Source organism: Mesoplodon densirostris, chromosome 11 (assembly GCF_025265405.1).
Source record: "Mesoplodon densirostris isolate mMesDen1 chromosome 11, mMesDen1 primary haplotype, whole genome shotgun sequence".
Lineage (NCBI taxonomy): Eukaryota > Metazoa > Chordata > Mammalia > Artiodactyla > Ziphiidae > Mesoplodon > Mesoplodon densirostris.
Window position 1 is genome coordinate 71,068,054 of NC_082671.1, and position 26,028 is coordinate 71,094,081.

A 26,028-nucleotide genomic window follows, 5' to 3' on the forward strand; every position below is an offset into this window, starting at 1 on the left:
GAAGACTGTTGAGTTGGAGGGACCAGTGGGCCATCTGGGGTGGGGGTGGGGTATCTCTGGCAGGCAGTGAAGCGAGACCCAGGAGCCATACTTTGGGGACGGCGATGGAACCCACGGCGTGGGGCTCCAGGGGGTGTAAGAGAAAGGCCAAGACAGCACCCTGAGGAGCAGGTGTGTGAGGAGGAGGAGGGTGCGCCAGCATGGGTGCCAGGAGAAGCGGCTCTCCCTAATCCATCAGTCGGAGGGTGGCCTTGGGGGCATGCAGGGAGGACTCCGGGGCTCTGAGGGCTGGGGAGCAATAGCAGCCTGGCTGTGCTTGATCTCTGGGTGTGTCTGGGACACAGAACCTGATCCAGGGGCAGAAGGAGAGCCCCTGATGAAGAAAGGGGTCCGCACTCCTGATCCAGGGCTTCATGGAAAATCTCCTGGGAGAAAATCCCCTCCCTGTGCCCTGGACTTGCCCTCATGGAGCCTTCTGGGCCTGAACTTGACTCCTCCAGCAGGAAGGAGGGAGGTGACTAAACTGAAGAGTAGCTTGAGGCGGTTAGCAGAGGGAGCTGCTTTGAGGCCCAGGGGTGGGGAAAGCATCTGTTTGAACCAGCCCCTGAGGAATTTGACCCCTGGAATTGTGGGAGGACCGTACCAGGCTGGGGACCAGACTCCAGTCACTGGGGACTGCCCGGAGCTGGCCACTCCTCTTCTTCTTTTTATTTTTTAAATTTAGCTTTTGGCCACGCCCTGTGGCATGTGGGATCTTAGTTCCCCAACCAGGGATTGAACTTGTGCCCCCTGCAGTGGAAGCACAGAGTCCTAACCACTGGACCGCCAGGGAGTCCCTGGTCACCCCTCTTCTGACACCTCCCTGCTGTGATGCTGAGCCTGGGACTGACCAAGGCTGAGTGAGCCTCAACTCAGACCAGTTCCCAGTGCTGCCGCCAGGGGGCCTGCCAGAGACACCCAGGCCACCCCCACCTCATGGGTTTTCTTTTTTTTTTAATTTAAAAAATCTTATTTCTATAACAATTCACTGAGTGCCAGATCTGTGCCAGAATACAGTGAAGACTTAGAAAATGTTGGCTGCTATTTTAATAAAAGGTTAAAATTTTTATGAAGATTTAATAATTTTAAAGTTGTAAGCATTTGATGATATAGCCTAAAGATTTATAAAGCAAAAATAAAATAAAATAAAAGTGATAGAATTACAAGGAGAATTGACAGATTCACCATCATAGTGGGAGAGTTAACATATCTTTCTCAAGAGCTGATAGATCAAGTGAGACAAATGAAAGCAATGATTTGTAATGATATAAAAGATTTAAGCAGCACAGTTAACATCTCTGATTCATTAGGCACATATAGAACACTGTCTACACATTTATGAAAAAAGAACCTCATACTAAGTCATACATAAAGCAAGCTCAACAAATTTAAGCAAATCAGTGTGATACAGTCCATGTTCTTTGACCACAATACCATTAGGAAGACAAAACAAAACAGAACAAAATCCCTTTCCCCAACATTTGAAGATTAATAACACACTTTGAAATAACTCATTGATCAAAAAATAATAAGGAAAATCTTAAGATACTTAGAACTAAAACACAATAAAATATTACCTATCAAAATTGTAAGTTGTGGTAAATGTTATGTATATTTTACCACAATTAAAAAAAAAACTATAGGTTGCAGCTAAAGTAGTATTTGAGGAAAATTTATAGGCTCAAGAGCTTATATGAGGAACAAAACAAGGCTGAAAATTGATGAACTAAGCATTCAAAACTGAGAAGTAAAATAAAAACAGTAGAATAAACCCAAAGGAAAAAAAGAAAGGAAATAAATATAAGACCAGAAATTAAGTGGAAAAAATTGTATAGTAGAAAGGATATACAAGGCCAAAATTTGGTTCTTTGAAAAGATGAATAAAATTAACAAATTTGGGGAGGAATTAAGAGCAAAGGTTGGAGGCAAAAATAATATTAGCATGAAAAGAAGGGATATAACAGAAATTGAAAAGTGGAGATTAAAAAGATATAAAGTAATACTATGAATAGCTTTATATCAGTGAATTTGAAAACCCAAGCAAAATAGAAAAATATATTAAATATTTCTAGAAAAATAGATAAAAGATGACTCAAGAAATAATATAAATTCCAAATAATCCTATATCCATTAAAGAAATTGAATTAGTAGCTTAAAATCTACCACTCTCTCCTCCCACATCATCCCAAATCAGGCCCAGATGGCTTTACAAATATTACAAAATATTCAAGGAAGAGATAATTCAACATTATCCAAACTTCTCTAAAAATAGAAAAAAAGATATCACCAACTTGCTTCATGAAACTAGTTTAACTTTGACACCGCTCCCCTCACACACACAAAAAAGACAAAGACAGTGTGAAAAAGGAAAATAACTGGCCAACCTCACCGATGAACTTGGGGATCCCCCACCAATATTGGCATTATGAAGCCAGCAACATATAAAAGACAATCATCATGACTGAATTTGTTAGGGTATAGATTAAGCTGCTATAACAAAATGACCCCGAAACACAGTGGCTTAAAGAAGACAGCCACTCACATCCAGAGGTGAGTGGTTCTGATCCATCATCCCCCACACATCCAGGATTACACCAGTGTTTCTACTTCCTGGCCAGTGAGGAGGGAAGAAAGATGTACAGGACATGAGGCATAGCCTTCAAGGAGATGGTAACGGAAGTTGCACTCACCACTTCCACACATACCCTTTCCCCCCCAAATGTAATCATGGGGCCACACCTTGCTGCCGGGGACACTGAGAGTTGTGGTCTTCAGCTGGGTGAGCCTGAGGCTGGCTACAAGTCTTGGAGCTCTGTTCTTTTTTTTTTTTTTTTTTTTTTTATTGTGTTCCTGTCATGAATACCAAATTTTAAAGGCTTGGTCTACCAGATGGACTGCATTTTTTGAGCCTGTGTGTGTGTGCATGTGTGTGTGCGTGCATGCGTGTGTGTCTGTGTGTGTGTGTGTGTGTGTAGGGGGTAAAGTAACAGAGAGAGACTTTTATGATGTACCTAATCACTTGACCAGAAGAGGATTCTCCCCATTTGTCGGGTGAGGAGAATGCAGTTATGAAACGTTCAGATCCTCACCCAAGGCCCCAGGAAATAAGTAGTGGGGTAGAGATTGAACCCAGGACTCTCCCCTTACACCACCAGCCCTTAACTATTTTTTATTAATTAATTAATTAATTTTATTTTTGGCTGAGTTGGGTCTTCATTGCTGCACGCAGGCTTTCTCTAGTTGCCGCGAAGGGGGGTTACTCTTCGTTGCGGTGCGTGGACTTCTCATTACGGTGGCTTCTCTTGTTGCGGAGCACATGCTCTAGGCACGCAGGCTCAGTAGTTGTGGCTCGTGGGCTCTAGAGCGCAGGCTCAGTAGTTGTGGCGCACGGGCTTAGTTGCTCCGCGGCATGTGGGATCTTCCTGGACCAGGGCTCGAACCCGTGTCCCCTGCACTGTCAGGTGGATTCTTAACCGCTGCGCCACCAGGGAAGCCCCAGAGCTCTGTTCTTAAAAAGAAGAAGTGGAGAATGGCTGTTGGGAGCCAGCAGTATTCCCCAGAGCGACTAAGTCAGGTTTATGCAAGAATTCACGGGTGTGTATTAATGTATCCACATCATCTCCATAGATACAGAACAAAAAAGCACTCAATAAAATTAAACACATATGATCAAAACAAAACTGTTGTTACTAAGAATAGCAGAATTATCAGCAGAATAGCAGAATTAAAGAATTAAATAGCAGAATTAAAGAATTATCTTTAACTGATAATAATGTATGCTGGTAATATCTGCCAAGAGCCTCAGTGGTGAAACACTAGAAACATTCTTTTAAAAATCAGAAATAAGCAAAGATGCCTGCCATCAATGATTCTATTCAACCTAAGGAATTATGTTACAAAAATTGGGAAGGAAGAAATAAAACTGTCATTTTCCACAGATAAGACTGTCTACAAAGACGGTCTTAGACTTGTTAGTAACTCTCCAATAGGTAAACTCTAGATAAATTATAATAAGAATTTCCATCCAAGTTGCCATATACATAAATTCAGTCTGAAACGTCTGACATTCTCCTACATATAAGCAACAAACAGAAAATGCAATTTTAAAAAGTTTTAGTTACAATGACACTGAAAGTAATAAGGTATCAATGAATAAATCTAATGAAAAAAAAGTGCATGACCTTTCTGGGGGAAATTATAAAACTTTATTGAAAGCTGTAAAGAAGAAATATGACATGTTAGTGGGTAGGAAGATTGAATGTTACAAAGATGTCAGTTCTCCCCCACGTTCCTCTATAAGTTGAATAAAATTCTAATCAAAATCCTGACATAATTTTTCTTGGAACTTGACCAGCTGATTCTAAAATTTCTATGAAAGAGCAAATGGTCAGTGACAATTATAACAATTTTGAAAAAGTTCAAGAGAGGAGAATTTGCCCTGCTGGATATAAAGACCTGACATAGAATTTCAGTAATTAAAGCAGTGTGAGACTGACTCCAGGATGGACAGATAGACCAAGAACAGACTCACACACCTACAGACATATTTGCCATGAGATAGCTTGGCTGCAGCTCACTAGGGACAGGGCAGGCAGCTCTCCTCATTAAGTGGTGCTGGAACAACTGGTCATGGAGATGAGGAAATTAAATCCTTAATCTCACAAAAATTGAAGAAATCCTATCTTACCACACCCTAAAATCCATCCCAAGTGTGTAAGGACCTGAATATGGGAAACAAAACTTTAGAAGTTTTAGAAGAAAATGCGGTAGAACGTCTTTATGAAATTGGGAGTAGGGAAGGACTTCGTAAGCAAGACTCACTCCACAAGCACAAGTCTCTAGGGAAGAAATTTAAATTAGACTACATCCAAGTGAAAATTTGTGCATTAAAAGTCACAGTTGATTAAAAGACATCCCAAAGACTGGAAAAAAAAGATTTGTAATGCATATAGCAAATTTAAGTTTGAAAATCAGAATATACAGGGACTTCCCTGGTGGCGCAGTGGTTAAGAATCTCCCTGCCAATGCAGGGGACATGGGTTTGATCCCTGGTTCGGGAAGATCTCCCAGGCTGCAGAACTACAAAGCCCGTGCACCACAACTACTGAGCCTGCACTCTAGAGCCTGTAAGCCACAATTACTGAGCCCGCATGCCACAACTACTGGAGCCCGCGTGCCTAGAGCCCGTGCTCTGCAACAAGAGAAGCCACTGCAATGAGAAGCCCATGCACCACAACAAAGGGTAGCCCCTGCTCGCTGCAACTAGAGAAAGCCTGCGTCCAGCAGCGAAGACCCAACTCAGCCAAAAATAAATAAATAGAAGCAATGGGATAATATATTAAATAAAAAAAAAGAAAATCAGAATATACAAAGAACTTCTCCAAATAAGTATCAGAAAGTAGAGAAATGGACAAGAGATATGAAAAGATAATTTATGGAACAGGAAACACCAGCGTCCAATAAATACCTGCAAAGATGCACAACAACACCAGAAAAACGTTAATATAAATTAAAACTGCAGTGAGATGCCAATTCACACCCATAGGTTGGCAAAAAGTGTAAAGTCTTACAAGGCCAAATGTGGCCGAAGGTGTGTACCATGAGGACCCCTGAAAAATGGCTTCTCACTCTGTATTAGGGTGAAAGATGTAGGTGCCCTACAGCTCTGCTGTCCCACTTCTGGAGAAACCTCACCCACCAGCTCCAGGAGTCCACATATATCCGCAGCAGAACTGGTTGTAAAGCAAACATCGCAAGCCTCATGCATATGCATTAACAGGAGATTGGATAAATGCATTCTGATATAGTCATATCATGCAGTGTTACACACAAGCAGAGATAACTGAACTAGGGCTCTAGGTTAAACATTTACCAACACACCGCTGGGTGGAGGTTGTACTTCGGGAAACCTAAGGCCTGTGGTGGGGAGGAGGGAGGTGACTGATATGAGCAGCCCCTGGATAAGTCCTAGGATCTCTGTGGACACAATCTAGGGGGTGGATTGGGCTGAAAATGAGGAAGGGTTTTCTAACAGGCCCGGCTGCCCAAGGGTGAAAAAGACTCTCTCCTAAGGGAATGAGTTTCCTGTCACTGGAGGTATGTGAACGGGACTGCTTAGTGAGCAATGAACCAAGCAATGGATACCAGAAATGCAGAGGTGGGGTTGGATGAAGATGGCCTTTATGATGCCTCTACACACGCCCAGAGGCCCCGTGCTTCTGTGATTCAGTGAGTTTGCAAAATGTGGTTAGAAGAGGACTGACTGGATGAATAACCAAAGGGTGACACATCCCAGATGGAAGGCTGCTCGCTAATGAAAGGGGACGGACCACGGTTCATGCAGCAGCAAGCGGATGGATCTCAGAAACACGCCGTGTGAAAGAAACCCTGTGCGAGAGGCCGAACGCCGTGATTCCATTTATGTGAAACGCTAGAAAATGCAAAGTAATCTGTAATAACAGAAAGCAGCTCAGAGCTTCCATGCGAGGGTGCAGGGGGTGGGGGGATGGACAGCGCAGGGGTGCGAGGAAACCTTCCACGGAAATGAGAATGTTCTCTGATGTTTGGCGTCTTGACTGTGGTGGAGATATCATGGGTGTATGTATCTGTGAAAATGAGTGGAATTGTACACTTTAAATGGATTCATTTATTTTATGCAAACTATGTCTCAATATAGATATTTAAAAACAAAAAAGAAAAAGAAAAAGAAAAGGTGAAGAGGCCTGGACAGGAGGCCAGGGCTGCTGCACTGCCTGGACAGGAGACCGGGGCTGCTGAATCTTGGCCTTGGTCTCATGCACAAGAGCCTCATTTTCCCCATCTGTAAAATGAGAGTATTGGACAAGGAGACCTACGTTCACTTCCAGTGTAGTGGTTACAAGCGTGCCGCGTCATCTGGGGCAGATTCATGAACTTCTCTGGGACTTGGTTTTCTCATCTGTAAAGTGGGGGCACAATAGAGCCACCACCAGCCTGGGCTTAGAGCAGTAGTCGCTGAGCTGGAAGCACGCAGAGACTGCCACTGCCCTTCTAGCCTCGCAGACACCTGGTGGCTGTGGTCCAGGCTGCCTCACTCCCTATCTTATTCCCCTGCCAACCCTGGCCTATCCTCACAGCCCCAGAGCCACCGGCAGATCGGGGCCATCTCAAGGTCCCTGGGTCACTTTCATTACAGGTCACAAGTTCTTCAGGGGCAACTTCTTGTCTTCCTTGTTTTGTATCCACAGCAGTACCAAGACCAGAGCCAGGTATTCAAGTGGTGTATAATGGGTGCACGTGGAATGAAGGAGGGAGTCGAGTGGACCTAATTTCGGAAGAATTTTGCTTGGGTTTTCCTGGAGAAGCGGCTTTCTTAGGGTGGAGGGCAGGTGCAATTTTAGTGCTGTCGTGGCCAGGTATGGTTGAGTAGGTTGTTTACTGCACAAGGAAGCTCCACCCCAGGGGACAAATGGGGGATAAAACCCAGTACATATAGCTCTTTCCGAGTCACGTGACCATACTCATTGGCTGTGTCTTCCCAAAGAGGTGCATTATTCTTTTTTCTTTTCTTTTCTTCTTTTTAAAATAAACATTTTATTTTGGAATAATTTTAGATGTACAGAAAAATTGCAGGGACAGTAAGAGAATTCACCATATCCTTCACCCAGTTTCCCCTTACATTCACAGCATTTACATAACCACAGTGCATTTGTCGAAACTAAGAAATTAACCTTGGTACAATAGTATTATCTAATTTCAGACTTGTCTTATATTTTACTACTTTTTCCATTAATTTTTTTTTCTTGTTCCAGGATCCAATTCAGGATCCCACATTGCACTTAGTACATTGTTTTTATTAGATGAACACAGAGGTTTTCCTATGGAATCGGGATTGCAGCGGTTGGGAAAAGAATGTGGATTTGGGGGAGTAGTCAGAACAAAGTCCTTAGGTGGCCTGTGAGGTGCCCAGGGTGGGTCATGGGGGGATGCTTGGCCTTCCTGACCCCGGCTGGGTGCCGTGAAGTGCTTTCCACTGTCTCAGCTCAGCCCATGCAAAGCACAGAGCAAAGACATCAAAGTTTGTTGGCAGGTTTTACTCATTGGCTGGCCAAGTTTTTGGAGCAGGTCCTTGGGGAGGTAGCATTTCCATTTCAGCAGAAGCTGTCTTTGGGAACCCTGTAACTTGTGTGGAAGGTCTGGGAAGGTTCAGATCCAGATGCTGGAGTGACGGGGGTGGAGTGGGGGGAGGTGGGGGGGAAAGAGTGGGAGTGGCTCTGGCTGCCCAGCACCCGGCGCTCCAAATTCTCTGGCTGGTTTCCTGGTTTGACCTGAGTGACTCACCCGGGGTGGGTGACGAGTGGCTTTGCCCGTCCCCTCCTGTCCCTTGTCCCTGCAGCCGGAGGGGTGCTGGGCATGGGGAGCGGTGGCAAAGAAGAGTGAACTTGAAGCCCGCTGCGGAGATCCAGTGCTGCTCAGATCCCGAGGCTCCTCGAGGCTGAGGGGGCGCACTCGCCCTCCCCACCCACTGCAGAACTCAGGCTTTGTCCCGCAGACAGCAGCCGGGGTGACAGAAGAGTTTGGAGTCACCTGGCCCTGGGTTTGAGTTCAGGCTGGGTGATCCTAGTGAATCAACTGGCTTCTAAGACCTTCTGTTTCAGCATCATTCAAGTGGGCCACGGCTCCTGAGCCAGGGTGCACGGTCCCCCAGGGCTGCCTCCAGCACAGGGCCTGGCTGGCATGGGGCGCTGCCCATCATTTCCCTTGACGTTTCCCCTTCTCTGTCAGCTGATCCCCACCTCCTTTCCTGCCCCATCATATCCCCCCACCATATCTCTCCCATCGTTTCACACTCAGGGGGTCCCACAATGGCCCCCACTTGGGGAGCATCCATGTCTTCCCCTCTGGAGAGCCCTATCTCTGACACTAGCTTTCAAGTGCCAGCTTCAAGGCCACCTGAAAGGCCCTAGCTCGCCCTCTGTGTAACTCTGAGGTCCCCTCCCTGTCAATCCTCCGTGGCCCCATCACTTCCTGCCTTGTTTTATGAACACCTGTGATGAAGTCGTATCTTCCCGCTCACATCCTAGACTCACCAGTACCCGATCCTGTTCCTGGCACACAGTAGGTGCTCATTAAATGCTTATTGACCAGAACTGAGGTGAACTACATTCTTAGGAGCCTCAGGTTCTTGGAGAACAGCTCTGGCCCTGCCCATGGAAGTGAGTCTCCAGCCCAGAGGGTCCCCAGGTCTCCTGCTGGTGTCCCGGAGCAGGGATGCCTGCGGGGTGGCAGAGGCCCAGCCCAGCCCCTGAGGGCCACCCCACCCTTGAGCCGTTTGGCCAGACCGCGTGCTCCGCCTTCTGCAAACGGCCGTGGGGGCAGCAGCTTGGGTAAGTTCCCCTTCCGCTTCCTCCTGCCTCCTGTCCCGCTGCGGCTGCTCCTTGCTCAGGGTGCCTCTCCAGCTCTCCACACCCCCGTGTCTGCAGAAGCGCTCCGGGCCCTGAGCTGTCAGCACCACCGCCCTCCAGGCCTCGGACACGATGCAGGCCATAAAGTGTGTGGTGGTGGGAGATGGGTAGGTACCCGGCTGGACTTGCTGACAGCTCCGTCCCGGGGTAGCCCTGGACCCTCCCGCCCTGGCGCCCCTGGGGAAGCCCCCTGCCCTGCAGATGGAGGGGTTCCTGGGAGGCCGCCAGAGGAACAGGTCCCTTTTTCTCCCAGGCCCAGAGGGAGCCCCAGGGGTGGGCTGAGGACAGCTCCACTCTCTCTGCCCACCTCACCCCGGAAGCTGCCTGGGTGGAGAGTACAGGACTAGGGTTGGGGGTGCCTGGGGCCCCTCGCCTGCACCCTGAGAGCTGAGGCTGGTCTCCCATGGGCCCTCAGGCTTCGATTCTGTGGATGCCGGCTCGGGGGTTGGGGAGGTGGGTCCCCAGGCTGACCTGGGCTCTAGTCACTGGCTTGCGCTGCTGTGTGGCCTTGGGCAAGTCACAGTGCCTCTCTGAACCTCAGCTTGGCCATCTGGAAAGAGGCCCATGTCCGCAGGGTTGATGTGGGGTCCCTTGAGATATTTTGACGGGTTGTCCTGCACGTAAGTGTGTTCAGTGAAGCCGGCCTCCTGAGCCTCAGCCTGCGTGGCTGGGGAGGTTGTGTGGGGTCCGTGGGTTAGGAGCAGAAGGGGGAGGGGCGTGAGAGACGGAGCTGGGGAAGGAGGAGGAAGGGGTGGGAGGGAGACTGGGGGGTCAGTGTGGGCCAGGCTGAGCCGAGGCACCTTCTCAGCTGTTAGATCTCAGCGACCTCAGGTTGTCGTGTCCCCCGACGGACCTCAGTTTCCTCATCTGTAAAATGACAGCTTTGATATGCCCATCTCTCGTGCCTGCCGGCAGCACAGTCTTAGGGTCCAGCCCGCAGGTACCACCTGGGGTTTTCTGTAGGTGCAACCCCGACACATTCCTGCGTGGTCTGGCTGGGCGGGCCTCTTATCCAACCCTCCCATCCTACTGAGGAGCAGCCTGAGGCCTTAAGTGACTCGATTTTCCTGGCCTGGGGTGGGCTGATTCTGATGCACATTATCTGCCCGCCTGTCCAGCCCGGCTCACTTCTGCTTTATATCTGATCTGAGGAGGGGAGGGCGGAAGCCAAGGGCAATGTTCCAGTCACGTAGAGTTACCTTGTTGGCAGGCCCGGGGGAGGGGGTGGGGAGAAGAGGGCAGCCGGTCCTCTCGGAGCAGGAAGTGACGAAACCAAGTTGGGTAGGGGAAGGCCCAGGGCTACCTGTGCCCCCTGCCCCCTCCCAGCCCAGCAGACAGAGGGCGAAGACTGCACGAGTAATGGCGATCACTGCTAACTTAGTACTTACTATGTGCAGGCCTTGGGCTTAGTCACACTCCTCTGTTTTATCCTCCCACCAACCCTAATATTAGGCCCATTTTACAGTTGGGAAAACTGAAGCTCAAAGAAGTTGTCATTTGCCCGAGACCTCATGGGATTTGAATCCTGGTCTCTCTGATTCCTAAACTCCATGCTCTTAACTGCCATGGTGAGGTGGGAGGGAAAGAAGAGGGTCAGGCTTTCCCCAATATTTGCTGGCTGCTACACTATGCAAGACCGTGCTCAGTTCTTTTACCGGCTTCGTCTAATTTACCTCTCAGTCCATCCTATGAGATGAACTCATCTTATCCCTATTTTCTGGATGGGGAAACTGAGGCATAGGGAGGTTAAGTGACTTGCCTAAGATCGTGCTACCACTGGGTGGCTGATGAAGCTGGGATCTGGACCCCAGGGGAGTGATGGCAGAGCCCAGACAGGTACCAGGGGCCTCCTGGGGACCCTGCTCTTAACCCTCTGTCTCACATCATTGTCACCTGGGGAAGACTGTTACAATACAAATTCCCAGATCCAGCCCACACCTCTGATTCAGAATCTCTGGAGTAGGACCTTGAAGTCTGTCCTTTAACAAACACCCCAGATGACTCTTAGGACTCTTAGGTGTGAGAACGCTGATACAGGGATTCTCAGACGGGGACCCTGAGGCCCACAGGGGTGGGCCTGGGTCTTCTCTGGGGGCTGGGCTAGGGGACTGGGCAGGTGCTGAGAAACCTCCCTGAGCCTCGGGCAGGGCTCATGACCACTGTCCTCTCGAACTTCCTGTCTTTCAGAGCCGTGGGCAAGACCTGCCTGCTCATCAGCTACACCACCAACGCCTTCCCGGGAGAGTACATCCCCACCGTGTGAGTTCTGTGCGTGGGCGGGGCGCTCGGAGGCTGGGGAGACACGCATCACCAAGCCCACCCCCTTTTCAGGCACATCCTGTGAGCCTGAAAGCCAGCCTCCAGCCAGTCTCTGCCTGGCAGAGCTGCCCACTGATTCAGCCAGGGAGGCAGCAACCAGCGCCGGGATGAGCGCCGGGGGCTCCCAGAGGGGAGAGAGGCTGCCGCGGGGTGGGGAGGTGCAGAAGAGGCGCCAGGGAGCAGGGGGCCTTCAAGCAGGGAGACGCGGAGGGCTGGTGTGAGCAAAAGCAGGGTGGAAGAGGGGCTGGGGCGAGCAGTGGAGGGCCTTGACACCGGGAGATCAGAGACATCAGGGCCCACGTGTGTGTCGGGGGAGAGGGCAGTGCCACCTGGAGGCCTGCCCTCGTGTTGGATGTGGCGGCAGGGCTGTCACCTGACGCACAGGTATGTAGGAGTATGTGGGGTGAATGGGAAGTTCCAGCCCCCTCTCACCGATGCTCGGTGGCCCCACCCCTCTCAGGACAGCCCCCCAACTCCATAGCACAGCATCCAAGGCTCTGTGTGGCCTTCTCCCACCTTCCTTTCTAGCTTCATAGCCCAGTACTTTGCTTCTTGTCCCGTCTGCTTCCAGCCCCTGGTCACCAAACACTCCCTGGGCATTTCCACCTCAGGGCCTTTGCTCCAGCTGCCTGGAATGCTTTTCCTTCCCATGTCCACATATCTAAGACCTCCAGGCCAGCTCCAGTGCCTGCTCCCCCAGGAAGCATTTCTGATCTAGCCTGAAAGTGTCTCTCACTCCCCAGAGAGATTTTATCTGATCTTTCCCATGATCATGAGCCTATGGAGGGCAGGGGGCCACGTCCAGGTCTTTTTGGGTCTCCCCGTTGTCTTAGGAGAGTGTCTTATGCACAGCGCAGTCTACACATTGCCTTAGACACGATATATCTGTTTTGAGTCGACCTGAATTGAACTTCATGGAGAGGCCCTAGGAGGATGGATCACTGCTACCATCTATCAAGGCCCTACTGTGTGCTGGTCCCTGGATGAAATGTCATACATGTGTGACCTCATTTGATGCTCATGGGAGGAGGTGGCTATTATTCTAGCCCCAGGGTGCCTGAGGGGGAAGCTGAGGCTCACAGCAGCTGAGGGGCCTGTCCCCCAGGGTCACCAGGTGGGCTGGGCTCCCTCTACTGATATTTCTCCCTGGGACACTGGCCCTGGCTCCAGTTGCCTCAGGGACCCCAGCCCGGGCAGGAGGATGGCAGCAAGGAGAGGGCAGAGAAACCTGGGTAGGAAGCCTGGAAAACTGATTTCTGCCCCAGTTCATTTCCCATCTCCCCCTATGGCGCCAGTGCCCCTCTCCGCATTGGCCCTTACCTGCACCCTCACCATCAATCACCAAATGCCTGCTGGTGCTGAGGGAGGGCTGGCTCTAGCCTCGAGCGGGAAGGCAGGTGCAGAATCGGTGAAGGCAGCTCCTGCAGAAGGCCACTATCACCAGGACTGTGCTGGCACTACCTGTGTCCTGTCTCTGCCTGTTGCAGCTGGGCTGGAGGGCCCACTTGCTCAAAGATCTTAGACCAATTGCTTCCCCTCGGTGAGCCTCAGTTTCCCTTTCTTTAAGAGGAGGGGCAGGGCTGGGACATGCCAAGCTCATTGCCCAGGCGCCTTCCCTGTGCAGGGAGATGGGAGGCGAGTTCTCTGGTGCAAGATGGCGGGACCAGCAGAGGCCAAGGTAGGGCCAGTTGCGCTCAGCAGCCCGGAGACACTGGCCCCTGGTGGCCCTGAGTGGATTCGGTTGTCCTGGACAACCTTGTGGAAGGACAGACAGAATGGACCAGACAAGGTTTACCTTCCTAGGACTCTGAGGGGTTGGGTCAGAGAGCAGGGCCGGCTCCTGGGTGAGCCATCTAGGCAGGCACACACTCAGGTGGGTTCTGCACTTGGTTTAATGCTCAGATGCCCCCATCCTGAAATTCTTAATGTTTGAACAAGGGTCCCTGCATTTTCATTTTGTGTTGGACCCTGCCAGGTATGTAGCCAGGCCTGCTTCCCACCCTCTTTGTCTTCCATATGGAGTTACTCGGCTCTGGACAAGCCCCCAGAGGGGCTCCTGCTACAGTGCTTGCACCCCTGTGACAGGGAGGGGAAAATAAGCCACTCTGAGCCCTTGACAGTGGAGGATGGGGACAGCCGGGTAGAGCAGAGTTGGGGAAAACAGGCAGCCTGAGATCTCTGGCACAGAGATAAAGGTCAAGAGAGCTCTGGAGCTGGGGGTGGTAGGGTTTGCTGGAGCCGGAGGCATGTGCCAGTGGACCAGATCAGATAAGCGAGAGAGCTGAGCTGAGCTTCCTGCCTGCGGGTTGGGGGATAAGAGCTCAGGGTCAAAGCCCTGTCTCACAGATGGGGAGACCGAAGCCTGCTCTGTGGATGGCCCTGTGCTGGGTGTTGGGGATACAAAGACAAGGCAGGAAGACCCTGCTCTCAGGTACCTGTGACCTAGGGGTTCTCCCCTTTCCCCTCTCCTTATGACCATTCTCAAACGGAAGCCCAGGTGAGCTTTCAAAAGCGAAAATTAGATGGAGCCACACCTCGGCCTAAATTCCTCCCTTAAAACCCACCTCTTACTTACTCCCTTCTGGTCCTCGGGGACCAGCCAGCCTCCCCCAGGCTTCTGCACTGGCCACTTCCATCACTCAGTTCCCGGCCGAGGTATCCCCTCCCTGACCCACTGTCTAAAGCAGCCCCTCCCTCCGCCCAGGCCCCCTCCATCTTCCACCCTGCTTGACATTCTTTGTAGCCCTTCCCCATCTGACTTCTCCTGCTGGGATGGAAGCTCCATGAGGACAGGGTCCTGGTCTGTCTAGTTCACCAGACCAGGGGTCCCCAACCCCCGGGCCACAGCCTGTTACGAACCCGGCAGCACAGTAGGAGGTGAGAGAGCAAAGCTTCATCTGCGGCTCCCATCGCTCGCGTTACTGCCTGGACCAGCCCCCCCACCCCCACCCCCAGTGTGCATTCCGTGGAGAAATTGTCTTCCATGAAAGAAGACATGGTGCCAAAGAGGTTGGGGACCGCTGCACTAGACCTGCTTCTAGAACAGAGATGAGCACATCGCTGGTGCTCTGTAGTGACAGGGCCAGCCTGCCAGGCAGGGAGGGCATGCTCCAGCCTGTCCTGAGAAGGTGCTGGAACTCAACCACCAGCAGGGGGCTCAGCTCTGTGGGGGCTTGTCTCTTGGAAGGAAGAACACAGGTGGTTAATTTAGGTTGGATGGGCCAGTACTTGGCTTTCACCTTCCTTTTGTAAACTGGCAAATCCAGCCCAGATTCCCATAGACAGGATGACCTGCAGCCTCCCTAGTGGACGTACCAGAGGCCCTGCTGAGCTTTCCTGCCTGGCCTTGCACCTCCCCCTCGCCCCATACTCCTGCCACCAGGTGAGTTATTCCCTCACTGTGTCCAGCTGGCTCAAGCCTCCCCACTGCTCGTACACGCCCTCTATCCCCTCGCATCCCACCTGGGACACCTCTCCGCTCCCCCATCTCCTCCAACCACCTGCCTCTCTCACCGGTGGCTCTGTCTCCCAGCTTCCCCTCTGACGCTTCTCCAAGACTTTTCCACCCAGTGGCCAAGAGGGCCTTTTCCAAATGCAAAGTTGATCATGTAACCCCTGCCTGGTGAAGCCCCTCGGTGGCTCCCCATTGCCTGGAGGACCACGCCCTGAATCCAGCAGTGGTCCATGCCCCACCTGACCTATCAATCCCCCCTGGTCCCCAAGTCACAGCCATGCATGCCCTGTGGTCTCTGTGTTCTGTGAGTCCACCTTCTTTTCCCTGGAGGCTTGGGTGGTGGTCAGGTGATGCCCGGCGCTGAGCCCCCTTTCACCTGCCCCCCATACCCCTCCTCCACTCCATGCTGGGGTCAGGGCCGGGCCTGCAGCCCTGGGGGTGCAGAAAGAAGACACAAAGACTCTGGGTGAAAGCACTCCAGCCGTGTGACCGTGGGCAGGTCACTCTCGGGCTTTGACTCTCAGTTTCCTGGTTGTAAAATGGGCACCATGGTAAAATCCAATTCCTGGGCTCACTGAAATGATCTAAGTATGAAGGGCCTGAAACAGCACTTGGCACCCCTGGGTGCTCAGCCAGTGTGAGCTCCCTGCCCTCTCCACAGTTCCCAGTCAGCCCCCAGACCCTAGCTCAAGCTCCGCTGAGTCTCCAGCCATGAGGTCGCAGTGATGCTTACGCCATGAGCTTTTCTGAATTGGGTAACAGGATCTAGTCCTGGCTCTGCCACCAACCGACTGTGAGGTCTTGGGCAAGTCCCTTCCTGTCTGTGAGCCTCAGTTTCCTCATCTGGAAAATGGGAGTGAGGGCTGGCCGCAGTGGTGGTATAAGGTTCCTCTGGTCCTGGCTGCCTGTCGGTCTCTGAAGTAGGGGACCCCGGGAGTTGTGGATCATTGTCCCTGCAGTAATCCCTCAGGCTCTGGCAGCTGGTCCCCTGTGAGGGGCCGGTGATGTTTAAGGATGAGATTGTTTAGCTTCTCAGCATGTCCCCATGAGGTGTCTTGAACGTCCTCTGTCTCTAGATCCTCCTAATGGCCCCAAGAGATAGGGCTTTTTTCACAATGAAGAAAGTGAGGCTCAGAGAAGCTGGGTTACTCACCCAGGGTCACACAAACAGGACAAGGCTTCACAAGGAACTTGCCATTCTCTCCCACCTCTGGGTGGCTATCCCCAGGCGAATCAACCCTCCTGCAGTGCATTTGTCCACTCTCACAAATGAGTGTACAGAGGAAGCCAGGTTCAAATCCTAGCTCCTATGCTTGTGGGCTGGCTGGCCTTGGAAAAGTTATTTGACCTCTTGGGGCCTCGGTTTCCTCAACTGTCTAATGGCAATAACTTGAGGTTCTTTTGTCTTGGGTCACTTGGGACTTCAAGACCTAAAGTATGAAGGTCCCTAGCCCTCTGACCAGCCCCAGAGCAGGTGCTTGGTGCTGCTACAAGTCCCAGGAACCAGCTCTTTCCCCATTGCCACGGCCCCTGAGACCCTGGAGTTGGCTCAGAGAAGACAGATGCCTTTGGCTCAAGGAATCTTGGGGGGCTTTTTGGTGTCAGAATTTCAGCCTGGACATTAAGGGAAAGAGTGTCCCTGCATCCTAAGCTCATCCCAAAGGAGTGTTTCTGGGAGAAGCCAGAGAAAGCATGGGCACTTCTTCTTTTTTTTTTTTTTTTAAATTTATTTATTTTTATATTTATTTTTGGCTGTGTTGGGTTTTCGTTTCTGTGCAAGGGCTTTCTCTAGTTGCGGCAAGTGGGGGCCACTCTTCATCGCAGTGCGCAGGCCTCTCACTATCGCGGCCTCTCTTGTTGTGGAGCACAGGCTCCAGACGCACAGGCTCAGTAGTTGTGGCTCACGGGCCTAGTTGCTCAGCGGCATGTGGGATCTTCCCAGACCAGGGCTCGAACCCGTGTCCCCTGCATTGGCAGGCAGATTCTCAACCACTGCGCCACCAGGGAAGCCCCGTGCATGGGCACTTCTTTCCCCATCATGCCCAGCGCTGTCTCACTGAGCAGTGCCTTCCGCCTGAAATCCCGCTACGGTATGGGTGGTAGGCTGCAAATTAGAGTGGAATGTGCCAGCGCAAACCCCCAAGAGCTTATATCTCCTTACTTGCTGTTTGTTTTTTAAATTTAATTTTTATTAATTATCAGAGAAAATTTGATAAAAATGTAGTTTCTCCTAGGTGTACAGAATCTGTTTCATCCTATCAATGTATCTGTCTATTCATCTTTGAATCCTTTCCCGTGTAGGTTATTATAGAGTGTTGAGTAGAACTCTCTTGGTATTCCATAGGTATTTTGTGATTATATATTTCATATGTATTAGTACATGTCTGTTAACCCCCATATCCTAATTCATACATTCCTTACACCTTTCCATGCAGTTAAACATAATTTTTTAGTAGGTCCACAGAGCACCTACTACGTGCCAAGTGCGATGCTGGCCTTGGTGCAGTGAGGAACAAGCCAGGCTTGATGTCTGCTGTTTGGGTGCTGAGTTCACCACAGATTACTGAGTTGGGACGGGGTGGGGGCCCCGACCTGGCTGGGGCTCGGGAAAGGCTTCCTGGAGGTGACTTTGAAATGCGACTGGAGGGAGGATGAGTAAGAGTCAGCCCAGCACCAGGAAAGAAGAAGAGTGGGGAGCCAGGGGAGGGGCGTTTGCGGGAACTTTCCATGCAGGAAGGAGCAGGGCCATCTGTGGAACTTAAGGCTGGACAAGCATGGGGTGTTAAACATGTCAGGTTACCCACTGTTTTTTGGGGGGGTTGCCTGTCACAGGACAGATGTCTTTGGAGTTGCTCTGAAGCATTACGGCTTCTGCAGCCTGTCACTGAGCACTGTTCTGGGAGGACTTTGTGGAGGGGGTGGCATCCCAAGGGCTTCAGTTCAGTTTCGTTTAACTCTGTTCCACCTACACTCACTAGGTGCCAGTCCTGAGTCTTCAGAGATGAAACTGACATTGGCCCCGCCCTCACGGAGCCCACAGCCCATGGCAGGACAGAGACACACTAAAACCACTTCATAGTCAAGGCAAAGCAGTTGCCTGAGAGAGGGGACGACAAGCTCTTTCCAGGTCGGGGACAGGGAGGGAGGTGTCTGGGACGTTTCCTCACAGTGGGAGCTTGTGTGATTGCCCTGGAGGCCTCTCTGGGGTTGGCAGGGAGATTTTAGCCTCTGCCCCACCCTATTCCTTCAACATGTGCCTTTCCAGTGTGTGCCAGTGGCATTTCCTGAAATCTCCAGTAACTGACAGTTTTTGGTGTGCACTAGGGGTGGGCTGGAAGGCCAGGGAATTAACACCCAAGGACTTCCCTCTGCTAACGGGAGATGGAGATGGTGGTTAAATACCCCAGCTCCCTGCCTCCACTGGGGGATGCCCTGAGCTCAGTGGCCCCAGCCAGACGGAGCCCCAGTTCCCACGCAGTAACAGCTCAACAGCCCCTGTCCCTCCCCCTCGGCTGCCGGGAGTCACTTCCCAAATAAACCACCGGTGCCACTCCCTCAGCTCAGGGTTTGCTTCTGGGGGGACCCAACCTAAGATAGGAATGAACACTCATTCAACAAACATTGGGTGACCAGCCTAGGAGGTGGGTAAAGTTGATTCTGATCATGCCTTGGAGAGAATGTTATGCAGCCTCGAAAAATCATCTCTCCAAAAGGTAGGTAAGGGCAGAAAAACAGTAGAGACAATGCTTTCCTCTTTATGCTTAACTGCGTTTAAAATTTCTTATGTAATAGAGCAGCATTTTTTTTTTTTTTTTTTTGCGGTACGCGGGCCTCTCACTGTTGTGGCCTCTCCCGTTGCGGAGCACAGGCTCCGGACGCGCAGGCTCAGCGGCCATGGCTCACGGGCCCAGCCTCTCCGCGGCATGTGGGATCTTCCCGGACCGGGGCACGAACCCGTGTCCCCTGCATCGGCAGGCGGACTCTCAACCACTGCGCCACCAGGGGAGCCCCAATAGATCAGTATTTTAAAAAAAATAAAAAATAAAACCCAATTGCATAGTGCTTTGTGACTTTGGTCCTGTTGTAGCCCCTCTCTGGGTCTTGGCCTCTGCCACGGAACCATGGACTAAAAGTCCCCAGACTCTGGGGCTGGAGACTGACCCTTCTATCTTACCTGTTCCCACAGGTTTGACAACTATTCAGCCAATGTGATGGTGGACAGCAAGCCCGTGAACCTGGGGCTGTGGGACACGGCAGGGCAGGAGGACTACGACCGCCTCCGGCCGCTCTCCTACCCGCAGACGGTATGCTGCCCCACCCCCTCCCCGTGGTCCTGGGCTTTGCATCCCTGTTGCCTCTGCCTGGTGAACCCTGACCCTCCCCTTAAGGCCCAGCTCGAGGAGTCCCCGCCCTCCATCAGTCCCCTGTCATTACTGTGCCCTCTGTCTTCCCAGCCCCTCTGCCTCTTGGGCTCTGGCACCACCTGGTTCTCAGTGGGTGGGGCAGGCAGACTCTGGACCAATGGGAGCTCAGGATGGCCAGCTCTGGGGGTGCTAGGGGAGGGGAGGAGTGATGGGGGCACATCTGCAGGTGGCTCTGTGGCTGCTGGGCTCTCTCTCCAGGGTGGCAAGGAAAGCGTCGGGGCTGGTGACCAGATGGGGGGTGGGGGGTAGGTAGTGAGTGCCTGGTGAGGAGCCTGGATTCTGGAGTTCCAGATGGCAAATGCTTTAATCCTTGTAAGCCTCACTTTCCCCATCTGTGGAATGGGGTAGCAGCAGCACCGCTACAGTGTTGTGTGAAGATTAACCACTTAGAACAGTCTCTGGCCTTTAGGAAGTGTTGGATAAACAAGCAGCAGCCTGGTGTAGAGGTGGGAAGGGAATCCCTACTCTGCCGGATCCTAAGCGCCCAGCATCCCCTGGGCTGCTCCAGCCCTCAGTGGCTGTCCAGGTGCGGGAGAGCCCAGGTGGGATGCCTCCAGGCCTCCCCTCACGAGTAACCCTTGTCTGACCTCCCAGGACGTCTTCCTCATCTGCTTCTCCCTTGTCAGCCCAGCCTCCTATGAGAATGTCCGGGCTAAGGTGAGTAGGATGGAGCAGGGGTCTTGGGGGGGTGGGGCAGGTGACCCTGAGGGAGGGGAGCATGGGAGGGAGGGACTGCTGACTTTGGCCTGCCTCTGGGGCAGCAGAGGATGTGGGCAGGGTGGGTCTCTAGTGCCACCCAGGGCTGGCGGGGGGGACTGGGGGTGAGACTCAGAGGGGGTCTCAGAGGGGGCTGTGACAGTTAGCTTTACTCTCTAACCTGTCCTCTCTCCTCCCCACACACCCTCATGACCCCCTATTATCTCCTCCCAACTTGGTGCCCCTCTTCTCCCCCTACCCCCTGCACAACCTCCTGCCCCCACCCACCGGCCCAGTGGTTCCCGGAGGTGCGGCATCACTGCCCCAGCACGCCCATCATCCTGGTGGGCACCAAGCTGGACTTGCGGGACGACAAGGACACCATCGAGAAGCTGAAGGAGAAGAAGCTGGCGCCTATTACTTACCCGCAGGGCCTGGCGCTGGCCAAGGAGATCGGTACAGGGCTCGGGCTCAGACAGGGGAGCTGGGTGCAGGGTGATTGCAAACATAGCTTCCAGGGCCAGGCTGTGCGATTCCACCCTGCGTGTGCCGTGTACTAGCTGTGTGACCCTGGACGAGTCACTTAGCCTCTCTGGGCCTATGTTTCCTCATCAGTGAACCATGGCAACAGTAGTAGCTCTGGGTGGTTGGGAGAATTAAATGAATTCACACCCATGAGCTCCTAGAGCAGCACTGCACATAGGAAGCACTTTGTGTTAACTATTATTATAGTATTAGTATAATCCATAAACAGATATTGAAATAAGTGCATTTGGACAGACAGAAGAAGGGATGGAGCGGGGTGTGCTGTGGTTTCTCAGAGGACGAGCAGCAAAGTCAAGCTTGGGTTTTCCGGGAAGGCTTCCTGGAGGTGGTGCTTCTGCTTGGGTTTGAAGGGTGACGCCTTTCCCTCTGCATCCTTCTCACCCCCCAGTCCTCACCCTCCTGGCTTCTCAGTCCAACTCCTCTTTGCCTCCCGGCCACTGGGCCAGAGAAGTGACTTCTCAGGGTCACGCAGCTGGTAGGTGGCAGAACCAGGATTTGAACACAGGACCACAAACCGCTGGCTTGGGGGCCTCCCCGTGGTGGCTCAGGGCTGCCTGCACCAGGGAGGTGATGACCGATGGGTCTGGCCTCTTCTGTGGCGTCCAGGTCTGCTGTCCTTTGTCAGGCCCTGACCTGCCTGGGGACAGGGTCCTTGCCCAAGAGCCTGGGACCACCAGTGGGGTTTGGCCACTATGAGCAGTGACCCAGCTGCCCAGGGTGCTCTGTGTCACCACAGGGCCCTGCAGACCCAGGGTCTGGCCCCTGAGTTGGTGGGGCCTGCTGCAAACCACCCCTCCCTCAGCCCTACCACTCTTCCTTCCGCCGGAACTGGGAGGGCCCTGGGGACTCACATCTCTTCGCAGGAAGAGAAACCACAGCCGTCACCCCCTCCTTCATGTGACTAGCCCAGTGACATGGCTGTCTTTCCCCGGGGCCTCCGCTGCCACTTAAACCCTTGGTCCTTTGTCCCATCCTAGGGGCTCTGGCTCTCAGGCCCTCTGGTCTTTCCGCACAAATATTGGGGATTGCACCCCTGCCTTCTCTTCTTTCTGAACAGCCTGTCCCCGTGAACTCCTTCCACCCAAGACAGTGACTCGCCAGCCTGTGTCCGACCCCGTCCTTCTTAAAGCACAAGCTTTGGGATAAGATGGGGCCTGGAAGCCTGGATTCTGGTCCTGGCACTGACTGTCTGTCTGACCTTGGGCCAGTGGCTCCCCCTCTCTGGACCTCAGTTTCCCCGTCCGTACTAGCCAGACTACACACTCCCTAAAGGTCCTTTCTCCATGAGGAGATGACTTGGGGTTCCTGTCTTGGCCTCTAGCCAATCCATCTTGGAGCCAATACCAGCTGGGGCTGGCCAGGGGCAGTGACTAATGACTTTGAACTTGCCTCGGACAAGCCGAGGCCAAGGGGGAGACCTGGGGGACCTGCAGGCTAACGAGGACAGCAGCTGCCTCTGCCCACCAGTCCAGGGTGACGAGTTGTGGGGCAGCTCTGATCCCAGCTGCCAATCACAGGATTGAGCGCTTCCTGGGTGCTGGGCCTGTGCATTCTCCTGCTTCACCGTCATAGCACATACGAAGGAGGGACTCTCATCATCCCACTTTACAGAGGAGGAAACTGAGGCTCAGGGAGAAGTCACTAGCTCAAGGCCACCCAGCCGGGATGTGCCAGAGCCGAGACTCGAATCCGGGCTGCGTGGCTCCCTCAGTCATGATCAGGGTGGTCCGCTGCCTCCACAAGTGGGAGACTGGGGAGCAGAGACGGGGGACAGGCTGAGGTCCTGGAGTGGCCAGGCCTCCAGTCAGGACCCTTTCTCTAGACACTACTGATCCAGGAAGCAGGAGGGTGGCAGGTGCCAGGGAGGACGCAGCTGGAGGGTGTGGAAGAAAGAGGTGGACACTGGCTATGGTCCCTTGCAGAGAGACAGTGGCCAAATGCCCAGTGACACCCTTCTGGGCACAGAGGGTTATGGTGACGAGACTCCCAGACCCAACTCGGGGTGCTCCGTACCTGCCAGCCGAGCCCTGGGACCACTGCCTGTGCTCCCTAGAGGGACAATACTCCCACGTGCAAGGGAGACATCCAGCGTGTGACTCAGGACAAGTGACATCCTCTCTGAGCCTTGGTTTCCTTGTCCTTGCCCCACACTTTCTTTCCCTCGTCCTTAGGCTGCCCCTCCTGAGATCTTGGCTCCCCTCTCCCAGCTGTGTGTCTCTGGCCCCGGGGCATCCCCTCTCTGGGCCTGATTCCTCACCTGGGTCGCGGGGAATCACAGAATTTCTTCACAGGGTTGTCGGAAGCGCCCAGCTCAGTGCCTGGCAGGGAGCAGGTGCTGATCGGCGTTGGTCTGCTTCCTTCCCCCCACGGAAGAGCAAAGTTCCCCCTCCTGGCCCCTCTCCTTCTCTGGTTCCTGAAATCGGCCCCCAGCCCTCTCGCAGAGGGGGGTTTTTCAGTTGCTCACTTCAGGGAGACTGCTTGGGTTGTAATGGACACAGGAACTCTCACAGGTTCCTTCCAGAACGTCACAGAACACTGCCCCTGGGAGTGGGGCTCAGCCTGCCTTCCTCACTGTCTGTGCCCCGTGCTCCAGCCCTGAGTGGTCACGTGGGAGAAGGCTGGTCCCCCTCATGGGGGAATGGGGGCTCCCCAGTTCCCATTCCTCTTGCTGAGGGCCCCCAGCTGCCCCTGGGGCAGGGGAAATGTCTAGTGTGTGACTTTGGATAAGTGACTTTTCTGAGCCTCAGTTTTCTCATCTGTAAAGTGGGGAGATGCGAAGGACTGGCTAGATGATATTTGGAAGGTCCTAGTGAGTGGGCCACGGGTTCCTCAGGCCTCCCGGGGGAAGATGGAGGAAGGCATGTGGGAAGTTTCTAGAAGAAAGTGAGGCGCTGAGAAATTTGGTCACCGTAGCTTGAGCCCCTTTCTTGCCAGGAAGGTATCCTTCCTTAAATTAAGGGCTTTTGTGTCCAAGAAAGACACAGACCTGCTCTTGTGAGGGGTCTTAACCTCTCCCTCTGAGTAAAACTCCCCCTTTCCGACATGAGGAGACTGAGGCACAGAGGGGTAAATACCCTGCTTTGAGTGACACAGCCCAGGTGGCCACCACAGCTGGTGCAGTTGTATGGCTTGGGAGGGGGTTTTTCCCAGCCCTGACCTAGCCTCTACCCTCTTGCTGCCCTAACCCAGACTCAGTGAAATACCTGGAGTGCTCAGCCCTCACCCAGAGAGGCCTGAAAACCGTCTTTGACGAGGCGATCCGGGCTGTCCTGTGCCCCCAGCCCACGCGGCCACAGAAGCGGCCCTGCAGCATCCTCTAGGGGTAAGAGCCCCCTCCCCCCTCCCCCCGCTCCCCACACACAGCAGGCTCTGGCCCTAGGTTTCATCGGGAGTGGCATTTAGGCTGGGACAGAAGAGGGACCATCAGAGGGGCTTCAGGTTGCCATTTGCCTGAGCCGGTCCTGCTCTGTGAGCCCAATTCCCAGAAGGAAGGTTCAAAGTGTCAGAAAATGCCAGGTAACCTGAGGCAAGGCGTGGTGTCACCGAGCTCCCCCTCTGCCGTCCCTGCAGCAGGGCGGGGAGGATCACGGCAGAAAGATACCTTAGCCCCTACCCCTTGGAAGAGGCCGGTTGAGCCGGGGAGACCTGACACCCACATATGGGGTGGAGGTAGGACAGGCTGAGTTATGAGGTTACTGGGACAGAAGAGGGATGGGTAGGGGTTGGAGGCACCCACAAGGCTTCCAGTGTGGGTGGGACAGAGAGGACTTGGCCAACCTTGAGCAAAAGCTGGGAGCTGGAATGAGCCGTGAGCCAGGAGAGCTGGGAGTGGGCTGTGGATTCTGATTGGCCCCGAATTCTCACCCACTGCCTGTCTCCCTTCCAGGACACACCCAGCCCTCCCAGCCAGATGGTTCTGACCCTCCAGGGCCCCCACCCAAAGCTCCATGGCACCCCCGCTGGCCATGCTGTTCTCTTCCTGTGACGTTTCTTAGCAAGATGGCTGCAGAGCTCGGTTCATCATCTTCTCTGTGCTGGAGTTCCCCCCCGGGGAAGAGTGTGAATTTGTAGGTGCTGCGTCCCCATCCCCTCATGCTCCTGCCTTCCCAGGGGCCAGAGGGGAGCCCCAGGACCGATAAGCCACCCCTGTGTTGCTGTGATCAGATACCACACATGGCATCATCTACCTGTTTACTCCTCCCTCCTAAAACCTGAATCCCCTCTGGAAACTTCGGGCTAGATGGTTGCCGGCCACCACTTATATACCTTCAGGGATGGGTCTCTCACTCTCCCGTGAGGCAGTCTACTCCAATATTGATGCTCTTGCTTGTCTGAGCTACTTGCTACTGAGCTAAATTAAGTGTCTGAGAAGTTTGTTCTTCTGGTCTTAGTCCTCCTTTTGGGGACAACATCAAACATTCAGATTTTCTAAATCTCTGTGGGCACCTGCCCAGCCAATCAAAAGGCTGGGTCCTGCTGACTCCTGCCACCTCTCAAGTCTTTCTGCTCCACTCACAGGATCCTGAGCTGCATTTACCTGTGACAGTCTTAAAACTTTCAGACCCTGCCAGTCAGGATTTCTGTCATTGCAAATAGAAACCCGATTCAACCTGCTTAAGCAGAAAATAAATTTACTGATTCAAGTTTGGAAATATGATGACTTCAGGTGCAGCTTGATCAAGGGGGCTCAAATGATGTCATCAGAGCTCACTTTCCTGTACCTTCTGATGTCTGGTTCATTCTTAGGCAGGTGACCCTCAAGGGCTTCGTCCTTCCAGTTTCAAGTTCAGCAAAAAAAGAGCAAGTGTCTGCCCCAGGCAAAGTTCTAATTAAGGTTCACTCTGATTGGACCAGCTCAGGTCCTTTCAACCAATCGCATTTGTCAGGAGAATGCTGTGTTCTGATTGGTCAAGCCTGTACTACATGCCACACTAGAGCATGGAGCGGAGGCAGCCCTTTCAAAACCATACCCACTAGAGTGGAGGGAGGGGTTGGTTCTCAAAGGGAGACTGAGGGTTTTGCCAGAATTTGGGAATATGGGTGATGAGCAGCCAGAAACCCCTAGTCTCCACTATTGGAGGTCCCAGGAAAGTGTCCCAACAGTGTA

General features: G+C 52.8%; 1 protein-coding gene across 2 annotated transcripts; it reads left to right on the forward strand.

Moving 5' to 3' along the window:
* The first annotated feature begins 9,554 nt into the window (after positions 1 to 9,554).
* On the forward strand, positions 9,555 to 24,899 carry RAC2 (Rac family small GTPase 2). 2 transcript variants are annotated; one of them, XM_060111817.1, is made up of 7 exons: positions 9,555 to 9,589; positions 11,670 to 11,741; positions 19,442 to 19,559; positions 20,274 to 20,336; positions 20,672 to 20,831; positions 24,111 to 24,243; positions 24,808 to 24,899. In XM_060111817.1, the coding sequence occupies exons 1-6, from the start codon at positions 9,555 to 9,557 to the stop codon at positions 24,239 to 24,241; spliced, it is 579 nt and encodes a 192-aa protein (XP_059967800.1). In that variant the 3' UTR covers positions 24,242 to 24,243; positions 24,808 to 24,899. The 2 variants fall into 2 exon arrangements, with proteins under 2 accessions (XP_059967800.1, XP_059967801.1); XM_060111818.1 differs by lacking the exon at positions 24,808 to 24,899 and adding an exon at positions 22,766 to 22,769 and having other exon boundaries at positions 24,111 to 24,217.
* The last annotated feature ends 1,129 nt before the right edge of the window (positions 24,900 to 26,028 follow it).

Excerpts from the sequence above, each read along its gene's own strand:
- RAC2 (XM_060111817.1), top strand. The coding sequence starts at position 9,555 with ATGCAGGCCATAAAGTGTGTGGTGGTGGGAGATGG. Across the intron at positions 9,590-11,669 it reads TGTGTGGTGGTGGGAGATGG|AGCCGTGGGCAAGACCTGCC; the intron begins GTAGGTACCCGG and ends CCTGTCTTTCAG. Across the intron at positions 20,337-20,671 it reads ATGAGAATGTCCGGGCTAAG|TGGTTCCCGGAGGTGCGGCA; the intron begins GTGAGTAGGATG and ends CCACCGGCCCAG.